Source organism: Podarcis erhardii, assembly GCF_964252035.2.
Source record: "Podarcis erhardii genome assembly, chromosome: 10".
Taxonomy (NCBI): domain Eukaryota; kingdom Metazoa; phylum Chordata; class Lepidosauria; order Squamata; family Lacertidae; genus Podarcis; species Podarcis erhardii.
The window spans coordinates 18,284,269-18,310,570 of record NC_138500.1 but is presented as its reverse complement, the minus strand read 5'-3'; the positions used below and the strand labels follow the sequence as shown (position 1 = coordinate 18,310,570).

Sequence of the window (26,302 nt, the reverse complement as noted above, 5' to 3'; positions counted from 1 at the left end):
AGAAGGTTAGTCAGTTGCAGCAAAAACAACAGTCTTTTGACACCTTAAAGACTAACATACTTGTTTCGGCATGATGTTTTGTGGAATAGAGTCTATCAGATGCATGCAGTGTTATCCCCAATTGGTCATCTATGTATGGTCGGAGAGATAGAAACTCTAAACAGCTGGGTCAAGATGCAATGAAATGCAAGAGCAAATACACGGCAATTTAATTAAAGCTGAAATGTATGCAAAATTAGCACAGTGATCATTCATAATATCAATAATTGGTGAAGAAAGATCAATAGCTTTACCTATTAAGAATAGCTAGCCTCACATTTCAACTATGGTAAAATGGAGACTTGGATTGACACCTTTATTTTGCCTACACTTAACTACACTTATTAGTCAATTTCTTCCCCTCAGTGCACTTTTTCTCTGCCACGGATGTGATAGTTTTTATTCCCTCTTGCAAAAAGGTTTGGCATATTTGCTGCACTGGAGCCTGTTAACAGAGCAATCCAAACCCCCAATCTGACACATTGCAGAGATTCCAGATGAGAAAGAGGTGTCTCTCCCATCAACTCTGCCAACCTGTGCAAGGCTCTACCAGCGGTGGGTCCACTGCAGCAAAGCTTTTAACTGTACCCACCTAAGCTGGAGGCAGGCAGAAGTTAATGCTAGGGTATTTGGGGTATAGGAAGATAGGATCCACTGGATCCTAATCAAATCCAGCAACAGCAAGAAGTGACAATAAGTTTAATCTGGTCCTCTCTGCTGCACCAGCCAGGTGCCATTGCAGCAAAATTTTGATCCCGCCCACCATCCTGATGTGGCATCTCAAGCAGTAGTCTCAGCAATGGGACAAGGTTCTAACCTAGTGGGGCTTGTTCTGGGCAGAGTTCAAGTATCCTAAATCATATAGTGCAGGCACCATTTTCAAATCCAAGTTTGCAGGATAAGGTCAAGTATATTTTAGTTTCAAACATAGCAGAAGGTACCGGTAAGTCCAGGTAAGAAAAATCAGACAAACTGAGGTCGAAGTCCAAGTGACAAGGGCAGTTGCACCTATAGCTCTACATAGCATCTAGGCTGTCAAGCATGTTTAAAAGTTGCTTCAGCAATCAATCTAACCTGCAGCTTCTTTTAAGCAGCTGGCTCTATCCCCAGTGTGTGATGTCTCTACTCTTAAAGGGGACTAACCTGTTTTAGAAGCCATGGATTCTAGAAGTGCAGGGGTAGCCATGGTTCTACTATGGCCTTTGAGACAGAGTCTGAAGAGGGCAATGTTACCTTACTTAGTTTGCCACATTTTTGTATCAGTTTGCATTTTTTAAAAAAGTATTTACAAAAAATAATCAGAACTTTAGTGTGCATTTCTCCTAAGATACAAGTTTCTGCAAGCAATTTTTGTATGTTGTTTTCACCAATATATGTGTTCTTATGCACCTTTTTATGTTGGTTAAATAACTACATTGTGAAATTCAGAGAAGTACAGATTTTGAAGGATTACTGTATTTTAGTTTGTGCATTGCTTTGAGAAGTGCAAATTAAGAATGTAAGAAGAATCCTTCAAGATCAGGCCAAGGCCCATCTAGTTCAACATTCTGTTCTCCCGGTGGTCAGTTGCTCTGGTTCATATTAAAGACCTTTTTGGCTTGTTCTCATACGTTCATGCAACCAGGTGGCCTTTGAGAACCAATGTGGAGTAGTAGTTAAGTGTGCTGGACTAGGACCTGGGAGACTAAGGTTCACTCGGCCATGAAGGCCATTTGTGACTTTGGACCACTTACTGTCTCAGCATAATCTACCTCCAAAAGGTTGTTGTGAAGATAAAAATGAGAGGGGAGAAGTATGTATACCACCAATCTAGTCTAGCAATTAGTTGTGTATGGGAAGTCCACAAGCACAATATGAGAGTGAAATCCCTCTCCCACTGTTATACCTCAATGACTTGTATTTAGAACCATGCTCCCTTGGCCATCCAGCATGCCTTGTGGCTTTGATAGCCTTATCCTCCATGAATTTGTAAAATCCTCTTTGAAGGCTATTAAATCTCTGGGGACCACTGGAGGTGCTATTTAAGTTAAACATGTATGCACTCAGTCTGTTTAAATACAATGTGTGAAAATTGTGTTGAAAATAAAGAAACCAAGAAAGTGGATTGGTCTAAATGACTCACTTGGATTTTATGTGATGGTATGATAAAAAAAAAGTTGAAACACATATTTTTGGTGTCATGGCATTATCAGTACTGATCTTAGTATTCTCGTGTTGGCTTACACTTATGAACACATCAGCCTTACATGAGCTGTATGTCAAAACAGGCTCATTCTGTAGCTTATGCAGCATATCTCAGCTAATTTTTCACTTAACAGCAGATCATTTGACAATAATTAGTTTGAAATGCCATACGGCAATATATCGAGCATTAAAACATGACTTATGATGTCATGTTCTAGATTCACAAGTGTATAGTCTAAAGATAAGCAAGATGGCAAGGGAACAAGGAAAAGGAAAAATAAAGAACTGGTGAAAGTTGCCTCATCCCTTCTCCCCTCCAGTCCCTGCAGAACAAGGCATGGGCTCCACATCCAGAGCAGTCAAGGACAGGTTCTGGATCATCCACTTTGCCTATTGTGCCACTAACTCTGTCTCCATGGTTGTCTCTCAGGAGCCGGGATCAGATGTAGGTCAGCAATTAAAAATATGGTGTTAGTGAAGTAAACTCTTTATTCAAAACACAGCAGGCCTAGTGATCCCAGCAATTCTTTCCAGTAGGTCTTGCCCCCAATGAGACAGTTGCAAGGATGAAAGGTGCCACTTTTCCACCACTCTCTAAGCCTTCTCCTCTCCAGGGTCTTTCCCAAGCAGTTGCAAACTGCGTCTGTGCACAACCAATATCTGCTCTGCTCTTTTCATTTCTCTGCATGCTAGGAGACCAGGAGGGCAGGGAGCTGGTCGCAACAGGAAAGTGAGACTCCCTAGATTCTTTAGCAGCTTGTTTCAATTCTGCCTCTTAGCCAATGTCCAATTAAGCCTCAGACACTGTACTGCTTTCTGCCACAGCCTCTTCCTGCTCACTAAACCCTATCACATTTTCTGCTTCCGACATCTCCTCTTTCCAGTTTGCTTCTTCTCCCTGTGACCACTCATTGTTGCCCCACCACCACTCCCTTAACTCTGTGTCTTCTTCTCCTGGGGGTTCCCTTTGGGGTTCTCCAGCTGGTGCCTCCCGCCACTCCCTCTGCATCTAGCTAGTCTATGATATTGTCAGAAACCATGTCTAGCACTGCCTTTCAAAGGAAAGGAGGTTTCTCACCTGCCCTACCTGCTTCAAAGGAGGCAGTAATGCCACCTCCATCACTCAGCTCACAGAGGTGCTAACACAGGTGTGAACAAACAGTAAAGGCTCAGCCTTCCTGGCATAGTGCAATGTTGCTTGCCCAGCCTCACCATCCTAAGTTAATTGGTTACTCTATTTTCTATACACACCTCTGTCCAGGCAATAGAGAGCCTTGGGACTCATCTACACAGGTCAATTTATAATGTTATAAATGCATTATAAAAATGTGACACCAGATGGTGCTGTAGAGCAGCAATCTGAAGTAAATTAAAATTTCCATTGGGAGCTGTATTTTTTAAATAGTTTTTTTCCATAGCGTTTTTTATATCTGTGTAGATCCAGCCTTGGAGGGCTGCATTCAGTCCCTGAGCTTGAGGTTCTCCACCCCTGCTGAAACGTCTTAGTGGCACGTTGCCAGTCTACACTAAACAAGCTTGTACAGTTGTGTTTTATCATCAAAAATATTTGCCACAAATAAGTCTAAAAACACAGGATAATTAAACATTGGAATGCAATGGCATAACAGAGACATATTATAGATGCTTCATAAAATATTAGAGAACAAAGGATGCAATTTCAATAAATGGAATTTTAATATACTAAAGGTACAATATTAATATATTAAAAATACATTGTTTTTCTTGTTCCCTGTAAATCATATAAAGTTTTATACAACTGACAGTTGTCCAAATTATTGGTGCTCATATCATTGTAAAAATTATCTTTCCAATATCTTTATTAGTAATTCAGGGGTTAAATACAGGTCCAATATATCTGCAGAGTCTTCAGAAAAACTAAGAAGAGAGCTTGTAATTGTTGGCCATTTCTGAAGCTATTATGGTGCTTAAATTGATGCCCTCTTAGCTTTCCTTACACTAATGACTTACTAATATGGTAATGTTTATTACAATAGCATTTCCATCTGTGAATCTTTAAAGCCTTTGCAAACATGAGTGCATTTACTACAGCACAACAAAATCTGTAGAGTTATTCCCCAAAGAGCACTTCTGAGCTGGTTTTCCAGAACCAGAAAAAACAGCATCTGCGTTGCACTCCAGAAAAGACTGTGTTTCAAGTGAAGTGGTCCCTTTGTAGTGTCCTAATCCAGTTATGCTAAAATTTACTATCATTAACAATCTGTCAGACCTGGCTTTGTGAAGGTGGGGACAGTCGGGTTAGGGTGTATCCAGCAGTGTGTATCCAACTGGAATGAATTCTAATTGCTCAAAGCAATAAGCAAGCCTGACCCTTGCTTTTATATGGATGTTTGTTGTTGTTGTTTAGTCGTTTAGTTGTGTCCGACTCTTCGTGACCCCATGGACCAGAGCACACCAGGCACTCCTGTCTTCCACTGCCTCCCACAGTTTGGTCAAACTCATGCTCGTAGCTTCAAGAACACTGTCCAACCATAAGAAAACTATTAGCTCGTTCATTCTGGCCACTTGCTTCAAGCAGTCTTCCATGGATGGGTGTGGTTGATCTTCCTATTACTTTGCACCTGTATTTCTTACCTTTGTTCAGAGCTGAATGGCAAAATACAAGCTGAAGTATTGCTTAATATCCTTCCAATAGCACCTCCTACAAGACTTGTAATCCTGTTGCCGTGCAATAATACTTTATATAGTAATGCAAGCGCACAAATCCTTACACTCAGGGGTTTTAATTTTGAGATTAGGTTCCACTGTTAAAGCTATGTAAGCATAATGATGACGTCAAGGAACCACCATCGGTGAACTCCAATAAGGCTACAATAACTGCTGATGTAATATGTTAGTCATTTTCTTGATCAGATAGCAAATGTGAAAGAAATATCAAAATAATTTGTATATTTGTATATTTATTAAATGAAGCATTTTCCTGCATACCCTTGTCTTCAGTAGATTATTCAGCATTCACTTCTTGCTACAGTGTTGTCTTTCTCATTGCAGGCCTCCAGGTGGTTTTAAATTCCATTATCAAGGCCATGGTCCCTTTGCTGCACATTGCCCTGCTGGTGCTGTTTGTCATAATTATCTATGCTATCATTGGATTGGAGCTCTTCATGGGAAAGATGCACAAGACTTGTTATGTAACAGAGAGCTTATCAGGTAAGAAATATGCTATGTAATCCCACATTGTGTAACACCTTTTATTATCAGTGGAAAGTGGCTATGATGTGATTGGATTTAACAGTACTTAATATCAGCTTAGTGAATGTGAAAGCTCCAGTGATGATCAAATAACACCTGTTCTTCTTGCCTTGCCTGCCCTGCACTAAGAGCCAAAAGCTCAAAGGATAAGAAAGAAGCTAAGAAAGCTCTATCATGCAATCTCTGTAGATAGTTTTAAATAGAGCAGTGCTATAAACAACATCTCCAACATATTCTTCTAATGCAGGAGCAAATCACCATAAGACTGGAAGGGGCGAATGAGAAGCCATTTGTGCATTTTCTCGGTGCAGTCCCCTGTCAAACAGCAAAACGTATTGAAGGTCACATACAAGGCTCTTCTTGCTTCTTCTGTAGCCTATTAAAGACTGAAAGAGCCATGGGTTCATATAATTAAAGTATGACATTGTTCCATAAGTTGCTCTCATTTCCAGACAAACCAATGTATCTCATGGATTTGTTTGCAAACCACCTTGACAGCTTTTATAAAATCAAAAGGGATAATAAAATTATCTTAAATAAAATATGTGCCACACTTGATATGTGGTTGTCAGGAGGTGATTGTTGCTAAACATGTGGATCCTGCTTTACCATGTAGCTGAACCATAATGAAGAAACTTGACAAATACAGAAATGACCATTCAGATTGCAGATGTAAAGGAAGCATAACCACTTTTCTCATGGATGCAGCTCCTCCCATATAAATAATTTGCTATGTGGAAATGTCAACATTTAGGAGATGGAAACCTAAATGTGGACTGATCAGTGGCATAGAAAATTAAGGCTCTTGTGAGAAATGATTCAGATGAGCCACATATCAAAGGAGGGAGCCACCAGGAATAAACAACTGCTCTGATGAAAAAATTATGGAGCACTGACTCTTAGTCACTGCTACTTATTTTCTTCCACATTCATCTTCCTTTCCTTTCCTTTCCTTTCCTTTCCTTTCCTTTCCTTTCCTTTCCTTTCCTTTCCTTTCCTTGAGCAGCACATGTCCTTCTAAGATTAAGCATGGGTTTCCATGGCCAAACAATTCCTATCTAGAAATCTTGTTAGTGGGGAAACCACCTGAAGCCAGTAAAAGGCACTCCAGGCTACTAAGGTTGCCTTGACTCTAGTGGCAACACTGGATCTTGGACTATTCCCAAACTACAAACTTGTTCTCTCAAGCAGAGTGCTACACTGTCCAGAACAGGTTGAACACTAATTCTCTGAACCTGAGAACAATATACCCACAGTGCCTCTGTCTTCTCAGGATTCAGTCTCAGTTTGCTGGCCCTCATCCAGCCCATTACTGAGTCCAGGTACCGGTTCAATGACTATACAGCCTCACCTGACTCAGATGACATTGAGGAGTAGAATGTCAGCAGCGTACTGGTGGCACCTCATTCTGAATCCCAAAATGACCTCAGTCAGAAGCTCTATGTAGATGTTAGAAAGCAAATTTAATATTATGTCAAACTGAGTCACAGAGTGACTAATTACTGAGAACTTATGCTCGCAGGCAGCTCAACAACTGTAGTTTCACTTATCTTCCTCTGGGACCCAACAACAGGGATTCAAGGCCCAAATTTCCACCCTCCCTAAATTTTGTGAACCTATCTAGTAATTGCAGTTTGAACCTGATACAGTATCATTATTATCTTAATTCCCAAGCTAAAATCAAGCTGGTATAGTCAAATTCTGAGGTTTTGGCAGGCAGGTAGGCAGGCAGGCAGGCAGGCAGGTATGTGTGTGTGTGTGTGTAAATAATCCTTTTTGTTGCTCCTGAATGAAACTTTCGTTTAATCAAATCTGATGCCAGCAAAAGTAGCATCACCCTCCTCTCTTCCTCTCCCACACAGCACCCTATTTGGATCAATAATTTATTGTTTAGCCTATCCAATCATTGACTTCATGGTTTAACATTATGGTAGAGCTTTCAGTCTGCATGTAGAGGGGTATTTTCCAGAGCTGAACTGTTGCAGTAGAATTTAGTGTCCCAAGTTCATCACATGCCACAACAAAATGGTTTTGACTTTTGTCATTAGCTCATTGATCTGGATATGAGCTGGCAATGTTAAGAGCAACAACTGTCATATCCTATTATCAGTACAGTTCCCAAATATAAACTGTTGTAAATGTTAATAATGTGTAGTCTGATTCAGTGACTCTAGTTCTAGACAAAGCTTCTTGGTTTGTTTTACTTTCACATACTCTTTCCATTTACAAACTCAAACAAACCATCCCTTGAGTCTTTTCAAGTAGTCATATAAGACAGAGATGGCAAAGCTTTTCAGGCTGAGGACCACACTGCCTGGTGCAACCCCTACAAGGGGCACATGGCAGCGATGAGTGTGGCCAAGAAAATGGGTGTGAACCCCCCTCAGTCTCCCACAGACATGCACTTCATGCCCATCACAGCACACATACACACAGCAGGTCACAGTGCAACACAGCACACACAGAAAGAGATGCACAGTTCTTTTTAAAAAGAATATATACTTTGTTTACTTGCAAAGATATTTAAAAAAATTGGAATCCTGCCAACCAGCTGCATAGATAGAAAGATGGAGATAGATCTTTTTATCTGCTACCACCACCATTTCACCTTGCTCACTAAGCAGCTGCTTGATCTTTTCTCTATCTTTCCCACCTGCCCCTGTCCTTGCCTTTCCTGATTCTGAGGGGAAAGGTAGCAACAGTGATTGTGGACTGTAAACAGTAGGGCAAATGAGAATAAATTCAGTGATGTTTCCAAATTGTTCAGGAATAAGTATAAAACTGCACAGCATGAGTGGCTATTTAAGTCTGGTCTAGAGATGTTTTATATGTGCACTTATAGAGAAGGCAATAGAAGAGTCATGTGAAAAGAAGAGTACAAATCAATTCTGGCATTGCACTTGTGAGTCACATGAGTCAGTAAAAATTTTTTCCATCCATGTTATGTGGATGCATAATACTTGATGATGTCAAAGTGCCTTTTAGGTTGTTTTGAGATCAACTCATAACCTGTATAACATATTTGGGATTGTAACAACAAGAACAAATCTCAGGAATTGCCTGTTGACTTTGGAAGGCTTCTCTCTTCCCCTTGTTTGTTTGTGCCATCAAAGAACTAATTCCTGGAACTGTTTGCCTTTCTGCTCTGTACATCTTATCTACCTGTGGTACACTATGTTCTGGATTACATATGGCCTGATCTATTGGAGAATGGAAGCATTTACAGCAGATGATCTTTTGGACCAAATCAGTTTTATGATTTTTGCTTTGTTTTCTGAATTAGGTTTTTTTATTATTTGTAACAAATCCAAGAACCATATGAAAGTAATGCAGATTATAACATTTTTTACAAGCACAATGGCTATAGATGTCAAGATAGGGAAACTATTCTATTTGTTTATATCCATCTTTCTAGAATTTTATAAAGTAATGGGGAAGTTAAAATACTTCTTGAAAGGTTGCTCCTGAGGTTTGAGGTGCCTTCTGTACTGGCATGGGGTATGGCATGAGGTGCTATAGCAGGAAGAGGGAACCTGCAGAAATCAGGACCTTTCCTCCAACTGCCACACACAAGTAGAAGCACATTCCAGGCACACATTGGTATCTTTGGATCAAAGGCAGTATGTAAACTGCCCCGATTTCTATGAAGCACAAGCACAGCATGAATATATAAAAAGTTAATTACAATTAATGTCTTCAGATACCTTGACACCATTACAAGCAAATAACTCTTTGCCTTACCATTCAATTGCATGGATTTTAACAATTCTTTATCCCTGTTGTTTAAGATACACCAGCAGAAGAGGAACCCTCTCCTTGTGCACCTGTATTTGCGCATGGGCGGCAATGTCAGAATGGTACTGAATGCAGACCAGGATGGGAAGGACCTAAGCATGGCATTACCAACTTTGACAATTTTGCCTTTGCCATGTTAACTGTGTTTCAGTGCATCACCATGGAGGGCTGGACAGATGTGCTATACTGGGTATGTATGTGAAATCAATCTGTGGCAATGTGGATACAGCACTCTTCTTATGTCATGCTCAAAACATGGGGCTGTCATTGCTATTTTGTTATACTGCTTGCTCTGTATGTCATGCAAATAGGATAACTACTGAACTGATACCTCAGAATGATGTAGTGCATTAAAGGGGCAGTATGACAGCCCTTCACTGTTTGTTTTTAGCTTTCAGTGTTATCTTTCAATTTACATTTATTGATCAAGATTTTCACTATGCTTTTACTGACCAGTGTTTTCTTGCATGAGAAATGTTTCATACTGCTCCAGATTAATAAAGCAGCACAATTTCTTGCTAACCAAATAATTGCACTTCATTTAACCATCTTACTATCACTGGAAGCACCAGCCTCTAGATATCTATATAAATGAAGACTCTTGGGTCATACTTATAGGAATATCTAAATTGTTAAGCTATTTCCAACACACAAGAACTGAAATTTAGTGTGTAATAGTCTATGTCACCCTGATTACTAAAAGAAAAAGAAATCTAGAAACAGAATGGGATGAATCCAACGGTAGTCATCCTCAGAGTAACTATTTTAGGTCCATTAATTTCAATGGGTCTACTCTTAAGTAAAATTTAGATGGCGACAACCCAACATATCTATCTCTGTCCCTTGAAACTTAGGCCATGGAGTCTTCCTCATAATAACAGCCAACATTCCACTACAGTGTAAGTCAAAGCACAGATGAGGGCAGCCAGAAATCTTTGGTGACAGAATACAAACTGTAGTTACTAGTATTAGTATAGGAGTCACAGAGCTAAACGATGACCATGTCTGGGCCTATGGAAGCAGGGTTGTCCAAATCTAAACCTTCCATAAATAAGTTTGTCTAATATTCCTTAAATTGTTCCAGAGAAGGAAGTTCTACTACTTTCCTGAGCAACCTATCCTCTTGTCTAAAACATTCTTAGACTGAAGAAATCTGTAGTAATGTTAGAAATTACAGCTTGCATCACAGACAAGATTTATGGTTTCAGATACTCTTAGTAAACTCTTCTGGTTTCTTGAATGAAGTGTCTCTGTGACTGAATCTCCATCACTTCCAGTGTCAGAAACAGGAAAAAAAAATTACAAGGGCAGTCACAGAAGGGGCACAGCTTATTTCTAGGTGGGCAAGTTGTTCTCTGAATAAAAAATATGCAATATGTTAACAATAGGAGTCCAGCAATGAGAGCAAGGGTTAGGGGCCAGGTTTGCCCCTTCCCCCCAGTTCCCCTCTGGTGCTGTCCATGCACTTCTCTAGCACAGATCCTGTACTAATAAGTCAGAACTACAAGTTCACAGAAAACAAGGCTGAACAAGGCACACTGAGTTTCAGTGGTCATTAACATGATAAAGTTTAGCCAGAATTAGCTCATAGACAGGGTTAAAACATAAAGGTTAGAATGCCAGGGGTGCTTTCATGATCCTACGAAGCATTTTCACTCATAGGAATTGGCATTCAGTTCAGTGATTGTGTGACTCTACATGTGACTTGAATTCTGGTTAGCAAACTACCTACTCGGTTGAAATGAAAGAGGAGGGCTATGTGGACAGTGGAGCACCATGTATACAGTGGAGCCCCTGAAGCCACAAGGAATCACTTCATTATGGCACAGGCTTAAACTTGTTTGAATCCATCCTCTTATGTGTATTTAAAACTTTTTTAAAAAATCTAAAAGTAGCAGTCCAGTGGGGAACACCATCATGAGACATAGGGTTACCATCTGAGTTATCATCAGCACAGGACACATATAATAGGCAAAATTGTTTCTTATATTAGACCAGTTTTTTAAATATCAAGCAAAATTGTTAATCTGACATGGTTTTTCGTCAGACTGGCATAGATAGCTTTGAGAGCAAGAATCAACTTAATTTTATTTATATGTTTCTGTCCTATCTCCTCTCTATGACTTGGCATGGGGTGTAATTTAAAAATAATGCTTAGACATATTGCAGGGTTTATTTTAAACAAAAAACTGTCATGCCATAAAAAGCTTAATTCTAGCCACCAAAATCTTTTCAAGGTTTTCAATCTTTTCAAAAAGGTTTTCAAACTTCTGCCATTTCTCCTTCCCCCCACCAAGGCTTTTGTGAATTTACAGGAAAGGAAATTTCATTTTCCAATAGCATGTGGATCTTTTTTTTGACATTGTAAGGAATTCTGCAGCATGCTCCCTAGATTGGGCCTTCTCTAAAAGTGTTGGTATCTAAAGCAGCTGCCTGGGTTGATTGCTTGCACAATTGGGTTGGCCCCCTTGCTGAGTGGATCATAACAACCCAAGGGAACAAGGTAGGAAGCCTGCAAGTCTGATGCAGCTGGCTTAGACATGCTGACTTGTAAAACTCCCTTCCATCCTCCAGCATCTCTGAAATTGCACTCTTGAGCTTTGATGAAAAACCTTGAAACAGAAGCTCACAGTTGCCCTGGAAACTCCTGTCAGGAAATCAAATTGGGGAAGAACCAGGCAATAGATATAATTTACTTTGCTGACAGCCTTGACATGTTTTGTGAGCTTTGCTTATCCCTCTGCAGCCTGTTGAAGCCCATTGAGGGAGATGTGGTGATGAGGAACACAGTGATATTGCCACAATTTTTTTTAATGTTATAAACAGAACTACCACCCCACAATTTTCAGCAGCTGTGTTTGTGCTTTCTCACCCTTTATTTTTAAGGGTGCATAGGCTTGAATTAGCATGGCCTTTCCACACAAGAGAATAATCTGTTTTGCTGAATGCACCTCTCTGCATGTTTCCTGTACATATTTTTTCTCCAAGAAAGAACTACTGCTTTCTTTTTAGATTGGTTTGTTTAGAAGGGGGAAACAATAAACACAACAGATTTGGGCAGGGTTGTGAAATATAACAAAGAATAAGCCCAGGGAATTTTAAAAAAACAGTCATCGCTAATTAATTCCAAGTATCTCTTTGCCGAAAAAAGAAAAAAAGATGACAGGTATTGGGTGTTCATGTTTTGTGCCAGTGAGGAGCCATGATGCCAAGACAATTGCTGCCAGTTCCAGAGGGCATATAAAACCCTGGATTGCTGTCACTTGTGTATACTACTTCATTTTAATTTGTTCTGATTTCAGATTGTCCATTATCTTGCTTTCTAAGTCACCATGTAGCCAGGATAATGTAACATCATAGCACTTTTCATGAATAAAATGGATATAAGTTCTTCTTCAGGATATAGCTATTATTAGGAGAGAATTAAAAATGGATTGGTGACCACAGCAAAAAACAAAAACAAAACAAAAAACACCAAATAAACTATCCTTTAAGTGAATGCAAAAGGCACAGGCTACTCACAGTCTCTCTGTGATCATCCCACCTGTACAATATGGAAGACACTTGATTAATTTTAGTTTATGATTCCTTGCAAACTAGAATTGGAAACCAGGGTTGATAGAATTTAGATATAACAGTGAACTATGGTTTCCCACAAACTATAGCATGGGCATGGGTTTTAGTGGGTATTGCTGTGCATAAGGAGATGGAGAGGAAGGAGCTCATGAGGCTGAGGCTTCTTAGCTCCAAACTGTGGGTTGGTATTACATTTGAACCAATTGAGAATTTGCTGGGAACTAGAAAAGAGGAGGCCTCTGTCCAATGTCCTGCTCGGAAAGGATATATTTCACATTCCCACCTTTCTCTTGACCTTTTTTTAATCACTTTCTTCATTATTTTGCGCTTTACTCATTCTTTCCATAACTGACGCTTTCACCATCACCAAATCCTATTTCTCAATCAATTGTTCCCAGCTATGGAACACTGGGAGATAATATCAGCAGCAGTCTTTTGAAATAAAATTTCAAAGGTGTTGACTAGGGGAAGTGTCATAGTTCAGTGTCAGAGGGAACTGTCATTTTTGAAATAGAATTCAGTGCAGAATGTAGGATTTAATTTTACTGACTTTTCTTCCAAAATCAGTACAGTGGTACCTCTGGTTAAGAACTTAATTCGTTCTGGAGGTCTGTTCTTAACCTGAAACTTTTTTTTAACCTGAGGTACCACTTTAGCTAATGGGGCCTGCTGCTGCACCGCTACCACGTGATTTCTGTTCTCATCCTGAAGCAAAGTTCTTAACCCGAGGTACTATTTCTGGGTTAGCAGAGTCTGTCACCTGAAGCGTATGTAACCTGAAGTGTATGTAACCCAAGGTACCACTGTATTGTTTTCCAATCAGTTGGATCATATGGGAAATATGCAGAAAGGCAGAAAGAACAAATGAGTTCAGTATGGCTATTTTGCCTGCTAATTATTTGCTCAGGTCCAGTGTTTTCTCCACTAGCCAACTGTATACAGGACAATCCATATGCAGGGACTGGGTTGGAGGTCAGCTGTTGATTGGTATAGTTTTCCCAAGAGAAACAGGAAACAGTTACTGCCAGGCCTCTGTGAGTACAAAAATCTATAAGGAAATTATGGCAAAGAACAAGAGTGAGAAGCCAGACCTTTTCTGCCTTCTCTCTTGTCATATATTGTTTTTCGCCTGCATATACATAGTGGCTGATATGGAAAGACAAGAACAGGCTGGTTAAGGCTAAAATGTTCTTTTTGCTGGAAATTCTGCAAAACAGTGATATATAAATATGTGAATTAATTTATTAGTAGCTGAGTTATGGGCCAGTTATGGACTGTCGGTTGATTATTTCCAGGAAGTTTTCTAATTTAGGACTTACAATACTAGCAATTGTAGCCCACCAGTCATCCTTAGCTGAACTGAATCCCCCTTACAATATCTCAGAATACAGAGTTAGTGTTGCTTGGAGTTTCATAATACTTTGATACAAAGCTGCAACTTACATCCAGGTAACCCAAGCAGAAAAATCCAGTGCAGAAGAAAAATGGACAGAGAATCCCACAAGATGGCTTCTGCTCTGCATGAGATCGTTTTGTATTGGTTTTTATGACTTGCTTTGTAACTTTACTATCATAGAATGTTCTTGGGAGGGGGGGGAAGCGGTGATTTTGGTCATCCCCTATTGTTAATACTACTGAAAGAGTAGAATTTACTACTCTGTGGATACCACAATGGTTCCAACAGTAGGAGGGAATTTTCTTGTTGTAGGTGGGAGGGGAAAGGGGGGGAGGGGAAGTTTGGGGTTTGTTCACCGTCCAGCTGTTAAACTATTGCAAGTTGCCAACAATTGTCTTTTAGATATAATGTTTTCCACATGCTCCTATAATGTACTAATCATCCTGGAACAAGTATGGATAATTTAAAAATAATCACATTTTTATGGGATCAGCCATAAAATGGAGATGGGTTTGGAAGGAATTATGAAAAGGGAGACCAGACTTGATTCTGGTCCAGGAGACTCACCAGAGGAGGAGGGGGACTACAATGAGTATGTCTCCCCTCCCCTCCCCTCCCCTCCTCTGGGGGACAGTGGTTTGTCTCTCAGGGAACATCTAAGGCTTGTGGGGTAGCAACATGTGTTGCGGATAAATCAGAATTTAAACCTGAACAAACCCTTAGTTATCCTGATCTACGTTACTTGTTTATCAGGGGCACATTGCAGGATCAGTGGCTGACTATTATGCACCAAACAACCAACAGGAAGAATTTTTTGGGAGAAACTTTGACGGAGCTGGAAAATTTTAGTTTACAAAGTGTAGGGCAGAACATGTCCAGAATGTGAATTTACCTTTACAAAAGACCTGAGTGTTCTACTTGTGATCAGTATGTTCCATTTGGTATTGAAGATACTAATATTCTTCAGATAGCTGTAAATTAATAGATGCTCAGCATTTTCTACCTTGAAGCTTGAAGTATGAAAACATTACTAAAGAGCATGGAGAATTTATATCTTATTATATTTCTTACTATCTTTCTTTTCAAGCATTTAGATGACTATGTAAATCATTACACAACATTTTATGCATTTTATGCTGTACACACACTCACACAAAGGAATCTTACATCTCTCTGTTGGGAAATGGAAAACCCTGAGCTTGGAGAGTTGAAGTAATACTGTAAATCTCTTTCATGATAATCAGCCTTGTAAATGTAAATACAAAATAAACATAAGCAGAAGGGGAAAGCCCCTAGAATTTGAACTGAAATCAGCTCTAACATTTGGAGACTTAGTGTCCTGAAGAATATGTTCATGCTTACAGTCAGGGCTTTATCCTTTTCAGAGTGAATTTCCAAAGCTTGTAAAAGATGAAAAGACTTTTAAATAACTAAGGTTTCTAAGTACCAGAGGAATAGATGGATACTTCGTAATGCTGTAGAATTTGCAATGAAATAATAATCAACCCTCCTGTGTAAATAGCCTTTGAGCCTTATGGGTACTTTTAAAAAATCCATTTGGGAAAAGAAGCGGTCTTAATTTTTTTAAAAAAGAACACATTTACACTGCTGGCCAAGGTGACCCACTAGCAAATACACTGTGATCAAAGTCATTTTGAAGGTCCTTTAGGGAGTTTGTATAGGTCACACATAATCAGTGCTAAAATAAAATAGATTGGCATATCTGACTGGGCCAGGGACTTCACCCAGGGTTTTTTTAAAAAAAGAATCTGACTCCTTATGAGATTGTAGATTTACAGGGATCTGATGACACAACTCAAATTACACAGTCTTATTTATTATTGACTATCACAAAATGCATTATGCAAAATGAGGATGGCAGGTTCTTATCATAGGATATAGAACCCATGTAAAACAGTCAAGCCCAATACTATGTATTTTAAATATTAGACAAAACCATATGCTCAGTGGATGGAAGCAGGTATTAAAGTCCAAGGAGGTAACTTCATAGCTGGCCAGAGAGAGCAGGAGCTAGAACTGAGAAGACAGGAAGCTGTTAAGACCTCTAAAATATTAGAGAGCAAGAGAGTTTTACATTTGCAGAAGCCATATTGATTCTTCAGCAAGACTTGTCCTTTTATATGCTTGATCATTTTATCCTAAATAATACTTTCCACCAATTTACCTGGACAGATGTTAAGCCAAATGGCCTGTAATTTTTTGAATCCTCTTTAAAGAACTGAATGAATTTATTTCGGTCACTGACCAGAGTGCCACATTACATGTTAGAAGATCAGCTATTTGATATTTGAGTTCTATAAGAACTCTTGGATAGATGCCATCTGCACCTGATGATTTGTTACTTTTAAATTTCTTAATGAGGCCTATTTAGCTTACTTCTTCAAATGTCCTTCCTGAAAAGGTCAATTCAGGCACAGGGTTGTGTCCTACGTCTTCCACAGCGTGCAGACATATGAAAGAATTCATTCAGTTTTACTACAACCTCCTTATCTTCTTTTAACAAACATGTAGCTCCTTTCTGGACTAATGGTCCAACCACCTCCCTAGCTACTTTTCTGCTTCTGATGTTGTCAGGGTTTTAGGGAGAGAGGAGACAGAGAGCGAGGGCGAGGAGGAAGAGGACGACAACGAGCCGAGGTTGTCCCAAAGTCCGTCTAGCGAATCAGAGGATTCCCAGAAGGGAGCCCCCCTGGTCAGGCCAAGGGGCAATAGAGAGGGAATCAGTCAGAGAGAGGGGAACGAAGAGGGAATCCCCAGTGGGAGTGGCAAAGCGGGACCAGCTCCCCCGTCGGAACGGAGTAGAGGGGGGGGAGTTGCCAGTGTGTCAGAAAGAGCAGGACAGGAAGGAGGAAGGGGGAGGAGTTCGGAGCAAGACGTCCTGCCTGAAAGGGAGGAGTGTAGTACCGAGAGCAGCGTAACTGTAGAAAGGAAGGTCAGAGGCAACGTACGCGCGCCAAGTTCAAATATAGAGGCGCGCGGAAATGAGGAGAGCTCTGAGGAGGAGCCTGGTGCCAAAGCACGAAGGAGGGGGGAGCAGGCAGGAGAAGACTCAGCCTCTGGGGAGTCCCGGAAAGAGGGAAGACAGGGGGGCAGGAAGACCCTGCGGAAAAGGAAAGAGAGGAAAAGGTGGAGCAGTACAAGCCTCTTAAATTGGTGCAGGGGAGGGACGGACTCAGAGGGGACTTCTAACATCTAAGGGTAACAGATGCGGAGCCACGGAGTTTGGATGTAATGACGACAATGATCTTCAATAAAACCTTTTGTATATAGCTTGGACTGGACTTTGGTCTCTTGTGAGCTGGGACCCAGGGTGGCTCTGACAGAAAGTCCCCTCCAAAGAACGCAAAATTTTTTTTTTGCAAAGCTCACGAACGGTGACAGCCATGACTGCGGAGGAGCAGTTGACAGCGCTGCGAACTACAGTTTCCGAACTCACTGCTGCAGTCCTTGCGTCTCAGAAGAAGCATGACGAAATGGAGAAGCGCTGCCAGGACCTGCAAACAAGGTGGGAACGTGCAAGCAGGGAAGGGTTCCCAGGGTCCAGATCAGAGGGGATTGGACTTGGACGGAGGGGGGGCAGCCTAGTCACCCACTTCGATGGGAACCTGAAGCACTACCCCAGTTTCAGAGCAGACGTTTTGTATGCATTGCACTTGCTTCGTCATGACTTTAAAGATGAGGAGGAGAAAGTGGGGTTTATTGTTTCTCACTTGCATGGGCCGGCCAGAGACTGGTTGCGCAATTTGTGGCGTGAAGATGGCCCTGCCCGCCGCGATGCAGATGAATTCATTAAAGCGATGGATGCCTGCTTCCAGTCTACTGTAGATGTGGATCTTGCACGCAGGGAAATTTTTGGATTGCGGCAAGGCAAAGCCACTGTGCGTCAGTACCATTCTAGATTTTTTGCTTTACTGACTGCGCTAAGCTGGGAGAAGGATTGTGCACCTGTGAGGGATTTGTTCTGGGAGGGGCTCAGCGGTCCCATTAAGGATGAACTTGCCAGGGGAGACAGACCCCAGACCCTGGAGGAGCTTGTGCAGAGGGCTTTGGCGATTGGGATACGGCACGAGGGACGTCCTTGGCACACTGAGGAAGAACGTCAGGTGCGTCCACCAGCGAGGACGTCTTCTTTCATCCCCAGGGAGTTCAGTCAGTCACATCCTTCGCCACTGGGAAGGCAGGGGGAGGAGCCCATGGAACTTGGTGGTGCTAAGGCTCAAGCAACAGCCAGAGCCCCAGCTTCCGGTGCAGTGAAGGCAAAGCCTCCTAGAGGGACCAGGAAGTGTTACATTTGCGACAGTGCACAGCACATGGCGAAAGAGTGTCCCCAGAGGCTGCAGAAACACACTGCAGCTTTAGCAACTGTTGCAGCAGAAATGATGCAAGCAGAGCAACCTCAGGGAAACGACAGTGCCTGGCTGGAAGCAGAGCTGCTGGGGCTCAGCCAGGCGAATCTGTAGAGCAGTCCCCAGCGCTTTTGCAACGCACAGACCCTTTACCACCCAAGCCAGCGGTGCAGCTCACTGCAACACTTCAGTTGCCGAATGGAACCACCCTGGAAGTCCCCATCACGATTGATTCTGGGAGCAACGCAGATTTTGTGGGGACGCACTTTGTCAAGCAGCATCGCATAGCGCTTCTGCCAGCGACAACACCTCTGAACGTAGTCACGGTGGATGGCAGGAAATTGCTAGGAGGACAAGTTGTGCAACAGACGCCTCCCATGGTGATGAGGATTGGAAATCATCGAGAAGTCATCAGCTTCAATGTCACCCGCCTTTCAGACACGCCTATAGTATTAGGCATGAGTTGGCTGGAGAGACACAGTCCTGCTGTAGCGTGGTACCAACGGCAGATCACCTTTTGCTCATCGTACTGTGCTCAACATTGCATCCAGTCCAGCCAGGAGGAGGGAGCTGAGCAGCAGTTGCAACTTGGCATGGTGCAGGCAGTACCCCGCAAGTACGAGGGGTTCCTGGAGGTTTTCTGCGAGAAGGAAGCTGACCAGTTGCCGCCCCACAGGCCTTATGATTGTGCCATCGACCTGGTGCCAGGGGCGCAGTTGCCGACTGCAAAGCTGTATTCCATGTCTGAGGACGAGATGCAAGAACTCAGGGAGTTCATAGAGCACAATTTGAAGCGCGGATTCATCCGAGAATCGAAAGCGGTGGGGGGCAGTCCTGTTTTCTTTGTAAAGAAGAAAGACACGCCCCAGAAAAGACTCATTGTGGACTATCGATTCATAAACAGTAAGACCAAACCCAAGGCCTTCCCCATGCCCAAGATAGATGATCTCCTGGCAACCGTAAGGAAGGGGAAGATCTTCACCAAATTGGATCTGCGTGGAGCGTATAACCTCATACGCATCCGGGAGGGCGATGAGTGGAAGACGGCCATGTTCACGCCTCTGGGCACGTACGAATACAGAGTTATGCCATTTGGTCTCCAAAATGGATCTCACGTCTTCCAAGCATTTATGCATCACGTGCTAGCGGGACTTCTCTACAAGAAATGCGTGTGTTTCCTCGACGACATCCTGATCTTTTCGGAAACGGAGGAGGCCCATGAGAAGGACGTAAAGGAAGTCCTGCAGAGACTACGGGAGAACAAGCTCTACGCCAAGTTAGAGAAGTGCCAGTTTGATGTGACGGACGTGGATTTCCTAGGCTACAAGCTGTCCGACAAGGGGCTGGCCATGGACAGCGCCAAGGTCCGCGCGGTGTTGGACTGGAAGAGCCCTCGCAATCGGAAGGAAGTCCAAAGATTCATCGGCTTCGCCAACTTCTACCGCAAATTCATCAGAGGTTTTGCAAAGGAGACGGCAGCGATCACGGACACTCTCAGTTCCAAGAAAAAGAGGTTTGTGTGGACGGAACAGGCGGAGCGCTCTTTTCAGAAGCTTAAAAGCCTTTTCGCCTCCGAGGAGCAGCTGCTGCACGTGAATCCAGGCAAGCCCATACGACTAGAGACCGACGCGTCAGACAGAGCGGTTGGAGCCGTACTCCTGCAAGAAGATCCACATGGAAACTGGAGACCCGGTGCCTTTTACTCCAGAAAGCTCAGCAAAGCGGAGCAAAACTACACCATATGGGACAGGGAGCTGTTAGCCATTCACGCAGCTTTCAAAGCGTGGCGACACTTCCTCATAGGAGCCAAGCACACAGTACAGGTCCGCACGGATCACAAGAACCTAGAGTATTGGCGCACGGCGAAGCTCCAAAGCCAGAGGCACATGCGCTGGGCGGAATTCTTCGCGGATTTCGACTTTCGGATAGAGTACGTCCCAGGAGATTCCAACGTTATAGCCGATGCGCTATCCAGGAAACCGCAATATCTCGATGAAGCGGCGCCTGTAGCAGCCAAGCACATTTTCGCACCGCAGGCGTGGTCGTGCGCTGCCGCCACAGTAGATCTGGACGCGGTGCGACGCGCGTTGCAAGTGGATCAGTTCGCACAGTCCAAGATGGAGGAATTGCGCAGAGGTGTGCAGAGTGGCGAAGAGTTCCAACTACGCGACGGGCTGCTAACTCGCAAAGGTGCCCTCTACGTGCCAAGCGACGAGCTTCGCGCAAAGGTTCTGCAGCAGTTGCACGACGCCCCCAGTGCGGGCCACTTCGGTAAGGAGAAGACAATAGAACTGGTGGCAAGAGACTTTTGGTGGCCCCGGATGCGTGGAGAGGTAGCGGATTACGTCGCCAGGTGTGACACTTGTCAGAGGTTCAAGCCAGTACACCAGAAGCCAGCGGGGCTGTTGGAACCGCTGGAAACGCCACAGCAACCGTGGGAGAGGGTAGCTCTGGACTTCGTTACTGACCTGCCCAGCTCCAGGGGGAAGACGGCGGTACTGGTGGTTGTGGACCTGTTCACCAAGATGGCGCACTTCATTCCATGCGCAAAGGTGGCGACGGCGGAACAGACTGCCAAACTCTTCATCGATCACGTGTTCAAGGTGCATGGGCTGCCGCAGTCCATCCTGTCCGACAGGGGGCGCCAGTTTGTTTCCAATTTTTGGCAGAAGCTTTTAGGTATCCTGAACGTCAAGATCAACCTCACGTCGGCGAGACACCCACAAACCAACAACCAAGCTGAGAGGGTCAACGCGATCATGCAGCAGTACCTGAGATGTTACGCCAACCAGCGACCAGCAGTTTGGGTGGACTACCTGCCGATGGCAGAGTTTGCCTATAACAACACGAAGCACGCGTCCACGGGGGTGACGCCGTTTTTCGCGAACAATGGTCGTCACCCCAGAACCTTCCCGGGGTTCGTGGCACCGGGAGAGGGGGTGCCGCAAGGAGCCGACCAGTTTGCAGCGGAGCTGCAGGAGGTGCACGAAGAGTTGCGGAGACATTTAGAGCTGGCCAAGCAAGCATATAAGGTGCAGGCTGACAAAAACAGGAGAGAGGGAGAGGAGATCCAGGTGGGGGACTGGGTGTGGTTAGCGGCCCAAGCGATGCCAGCCAAGTCGTTGGCCAAGAAGAAGCTGGGGCACAGGCAGTTAGGGCCGTACCAGGTGGAGGCTAAAATCAACCCTGTAGCCTTTCGACTAGCCCTCCCCGAAGGTTCCAGAGTGCACCCGGTCTTTCATAGATCGGTGCTCACTCCCTACAAGGCACCGCACAGGTTTCAGGAGTCTGACACAGTCACGCAACAACACACTAAGTCATAGGAGAGGGAGAGGGCGCCTAGGGCCGAACCACTCAACGAGGTCACAGAGATCCTGGACTCGAGATGGGGGCAAGAGGGAGTAGAATATTTTCTAGTCAGAGAGGGTGCCCCAGTCAGTGCCAATGGTTGGGTGCCGGGCTACGCCTTAGACGAACCTCTTTTAAAAGACGAGTTCCATGCCCTTTTCCCTCATAGACCCATGCCAGCCGAGTACTTTGATGACTGGCTCTTTACGCCCACATGTTCAGGCAGCACTTTCCACGGCTTTTCTTCAGCTGAAGAAAGGTCGCCGGACTCCAACTCGCCCAGGGGATCGTGTTCGGGGGTGGACACAGAACCCTCTTATTGGTGGGACGAGCAACCAGAGGAGGACTGGCGCAGGAAATGGCTGACGGGACCTTGGCAGGCAGCACCGGACCAGGTACCAATGGAGGAGGGAGAAGAGAACACCTTGGGTCAAGAACCCGAATTCGAACACTCGTACAACGAACTGCAAACAGAGGAGATGGAGGTGCAGAATCTGTATCCTGCGTCCGCCTCCGAAGAGCGGCAGCTTCCACAACCTGCACCCGATGAGCGGAAGGGGCGAAGGGGGGGCTTCGAGGGGGGGATGGATGTCAGGGTTTTAGGGAGAGAGGAGACAGAGAGCGAGGGCGAGGAGGAAGAGGACGACAACGAGCCGAGGTTGTCCCAAAGTCCGTCTAGCGAATCAGAGGATTCCCAGAAGGGAGCCCCCCTGGTCAGGCCAAGGGGCAATAGAGAGGGAATCAGTCAGAGAGAGGGGAACGAAGAGGGAATCCCCAGTGGGAGTGGCAAAGCGGGACCAGCTCCCCCGTCGGAACGGAGTAGAGGGGGGGGAGTTGCCAGTGTGTCAGAAAGAGTAGGACAGGAAGGAGGAAGGGGGAGGAGTTCGGAGCAAGACGTCCTGCCTGAAAGGGAGGAGTGTAGTACCGAGAGCAGCGTAACTGTAGAAAGGAAGGTCAGAGGCAACGTACGCGCGCCAAGTTCAAATATAGAGGCGCGCGGAAATGAGGAGAGCTCTGAGGAGGAGCCTGGTGCCAAAGCACGAAGGAGGGGGGAGCAGGCGGGAGAAGACTCAGCCTCTGGGGAGTCCCGGAAAGAGGGAAGACAGGGGGGCAGGAAGACCCTGCGGAAAAGGAAAGAGAGGAAAAGGTGGAGCAGTACAAGCCTCTTAAATTGGTGCAGGGGAGGGACGGACTCAGAGGGGACTTCTAACATCTAAGGGTAACAGATGCGGAGCCACGGAGTTTGGATGTAATGACGACAATGATCTTCAATAAAACCTTTTGTATATAGCTTGGACTGGACTTTGGTCTCTTGTGAGCTGGGACCCAGGGTGGCTCTGACAGATGTGTTTCATAAAGTATATTGTTGGCCTTAATGTTTTTAGTGATATCCACTTTTGCTTTGTTTCTAGTGTTATTGCCAAACTACCAGTTACTTAAATGTATGGCCACATTTCCTCACTGTGTCTCCTGGGAGTGTTTGATGAATATGTTGTCTATTCCAAGTACTGGATTAAAATACAAGTTTCACTGGGCAAACTTTAAATAGGAAATTATTGAAAACGATCAAACATCATTTCTAGAAAATGTAGAAATGATGGCTGGGAGATATACTAGCAGACCTGCAAAAGAGCACCTCTGTATATGTGGATCAGGGTTTATTGAGAATCTTTTATATTATATTATATATGATTCACCTAGAGCCAAATTTATTCTCCCCTTTTCAGACCGCCTTAGACGTTCAACCAGATGTCTTTAAAATTAAAAGGCTATTGGCAGAAGTTGCTAGGGTGGCACTATTTGTACTAGCAGCAAGAAAGATAAGGACAGCCTTTATGGATAATGCAAGTGCCAGACCCTAGGGATGCTGACCAGAAGAAATGGTTTTTTGGTGTGTCTGTTTTTTTCTGGACATTGGACATCTCTTTTAGTCTAGTGCATGTAAAGTCTGTCGTTCTGTAGTTATTTGATTTGTGCTTATATTGTATTGTGATGGCCATTAGCTATAAACAATAAAAATCTATTGATTGATTGATTCAGAAAATATATGAAGTGTAGGCTACTGTGAACAGAATGGGCTGGCAGTAGAGAGAAATTATTTACGTGGTCCCCCATTCAGATACAGATGTGCTTTGTTTTAACAAGGTGGCTGAATCATGTGGTTTCAGACTATGCCCTGAGACCTGTTGTATGCTATTTATTTAAAGAATTTTTACCCTGCTTCAATATGGCTAACCTGATTCAAAAACACCTACCCACCCCACTCACACATGAAAACAAAGTTCACCACAGCCAATCACAAACAAGCAACCACACTCTAGGCTAACCCCAGCTTCTCTCACCACCAAAGCTACACAAGCGAATAGCAAAAAGAACCTGCACAAGCAATGCTGACACAACCCCCCCCCCCACATACATTAAATAAAATAGAAACTTTGCCACCTGACCCCACCCCCACCTACCATGGCTCCCTCCACCTCTTTCCCCCCTTTCTTCCTAATGTAACACTAATGTCTCAACAAATGAAACTGACCTGTAGAAAATGTAACTTGAAAAAATAGACATTGCACATATTTTTGTAAACCAAGAAATCTTTAATAAAAAAATACAAAAAAAACCCCCAAAAAACCACAAAATGATTAATAGAGACAGGGAGAGAAATAGGAGGAGATGGGTGGGGGAACCACACTCACGTATCAATTCTTAAAGTTAAAGTTCTCAGGTCTGAAGCTGAGATGGAAATAGTTCAGGTAGTTTGATGGAATAGTTGCTGCTAGAAGACACTGAAAGATAGGCAGAGCCAGCTGGTCTCTCAGAAGAGCTGTTAGAATAGCCTTGAGCAGGCATAGGCAACCTCTGGCCCTCCAGATGTTTGGGACTGCAATTCCCATCATCCCTATCTAACAGGACTAGTGGTCAAGGATGATGGGAATTGTAGTCCCAAACATCTGGAGGGCCAGAGTTTGCCTATGCTTGGCCTTGAGTCTCTTCTCTCCTTCGGCTAGAGCCTGATGGAGTGCCTGCTGCTAGGTGATAGCTGAGTTGCTAGCCCACAGTTTTGCTTCAGAAGCAATGACCTTGCACAGATTTCACCTGCAACACTAGAGGCACCAGTTAAAGATCTCTAAGGAACAAAACGTGCCCCCATAGTTGCATCATAGAATATTCAGCCTATTACCTTGGGGGGAGGGATGTCCCTAAAAATTGGATTGATCCTTGGAATTAGATGAAATCTAAGAACCTTTTGGTTGGGATGGGCTTACCTTAAAGTGGCAAAGGATCCTGTCTCCCCCCCTCCCAATAAATAAGACAGATCTACAATGTCCAGGCTAAGACAGATCTACAGTGTCCAGAAAACACACAAACCAAATAAATAAACTTTGTTGTTGCTTCACACAATGGCTGCCCTGAACAACTCAGTAGTGTTTGCTATATTTGTCCAAAGGGATTGATGCTATGTTAATAAAGTAGCAACATTTCTTGGGGGAGGCAGAAGATGACTGTCCTTAATAAATAAGAAATCTGTCCCTCCTTGCCTGCATGTTAAGCCCACGCCACCAGAAAGTTCCTATTAATTCATTCCCATGTTGTTGCGTTGTGAAGGATGAATAGTTCCCACCCTTAATAGAAAATGCTTGGTTTCGAGATAGTTGGGGCAAGGCAAGAGGATTGTAATTGGAAATGTATTATTGTTGAATGCAAAAAAGTTAGACAAGTACTTATTCTCTTTTTCCCTGGCAAATCACTCAATGTTTAGTAGATTGTATAGTAGATCTAAGACTTAATCCTTTCACAAATCCTTATCAGACGTCTAACTAAGCAACTGTATCCCTGGGGGTGGAGTATTGTTTAGGTTAGTTCATCAGGAACCATTACAAATCAATGGATTAGTTGTAGGCTCCTGGGGATGCTTCTCTGCAGTTAGATAAGGGTCTCCGGCAATGCCTTGCTTTCTCTTGGCTCATTGCGCTTTGGGAGAGAAGTAAATATGTTGGTTGAAAAGATAGTTCCCCTCCACCTCTGCTGTTATTACTGGCAGAGAGCCAGAATAGCTTGCTAACAGCCTGGCTCACTGCTAGGTGACTCCTTGCTTTTAATATTTTGTTCTCAGAGAGGAGACTCAGACGGCATCTGTAAAAATAAAAAGACAGGTTTCTGTATCAAAAAGCATTACTTGAGATGTTGCCCAGTTTATTTACTTGTATTGCCAGATATATAGATGGGATGCCAGTACAAATGTTTCCATGTATGTGTCCATTCCTTATACAGTGAATAACAATGAATTTCATTGCTGGACAATATATTACACAAAGTGGCACCTCCTTCCTTAATAGAGGCAGTTGAATTGCACTGAATTACTTATTGC

The 26,302-nt window shown here is 43.5% G+C and overlaps 1 protein-coding gene across 4 annotated transcripts in view; it reads left to right on the top strand.

Moving 5' to 3' along the window:
* Positions 1 to 26,302, top strand: part of CACNA1C (calcium voltage-gated channel subunit alpha1 C) — a gene marked incomplete at its 5' end in the record, with an annotated part of 484,372 nt that overhangs the window by 272,611 nt on the left and 185,459 nt on the right. For 3 of the 4 annotated variants that reach the window (XM_081879585.1, XM_081879587.1, XM_081879586.1), the window contains 2 exons: positions 5,254 to 5,412; positions 9,243 to 9,439. In XM_081879585.1, the coding sequence (XP_081735711.1) occupies positions 5,254 to 5,412; positions 9,243 to 9,439 (356 nt within the window). Of the gene's footprint in view, positions 1 to 5,253; positions 5,413 to 9,242; positions 9,440 to 26,302 lie in introns of those variants that run through there. The other variant, XM_081879589.1, reaches the window with a different exon arrangement.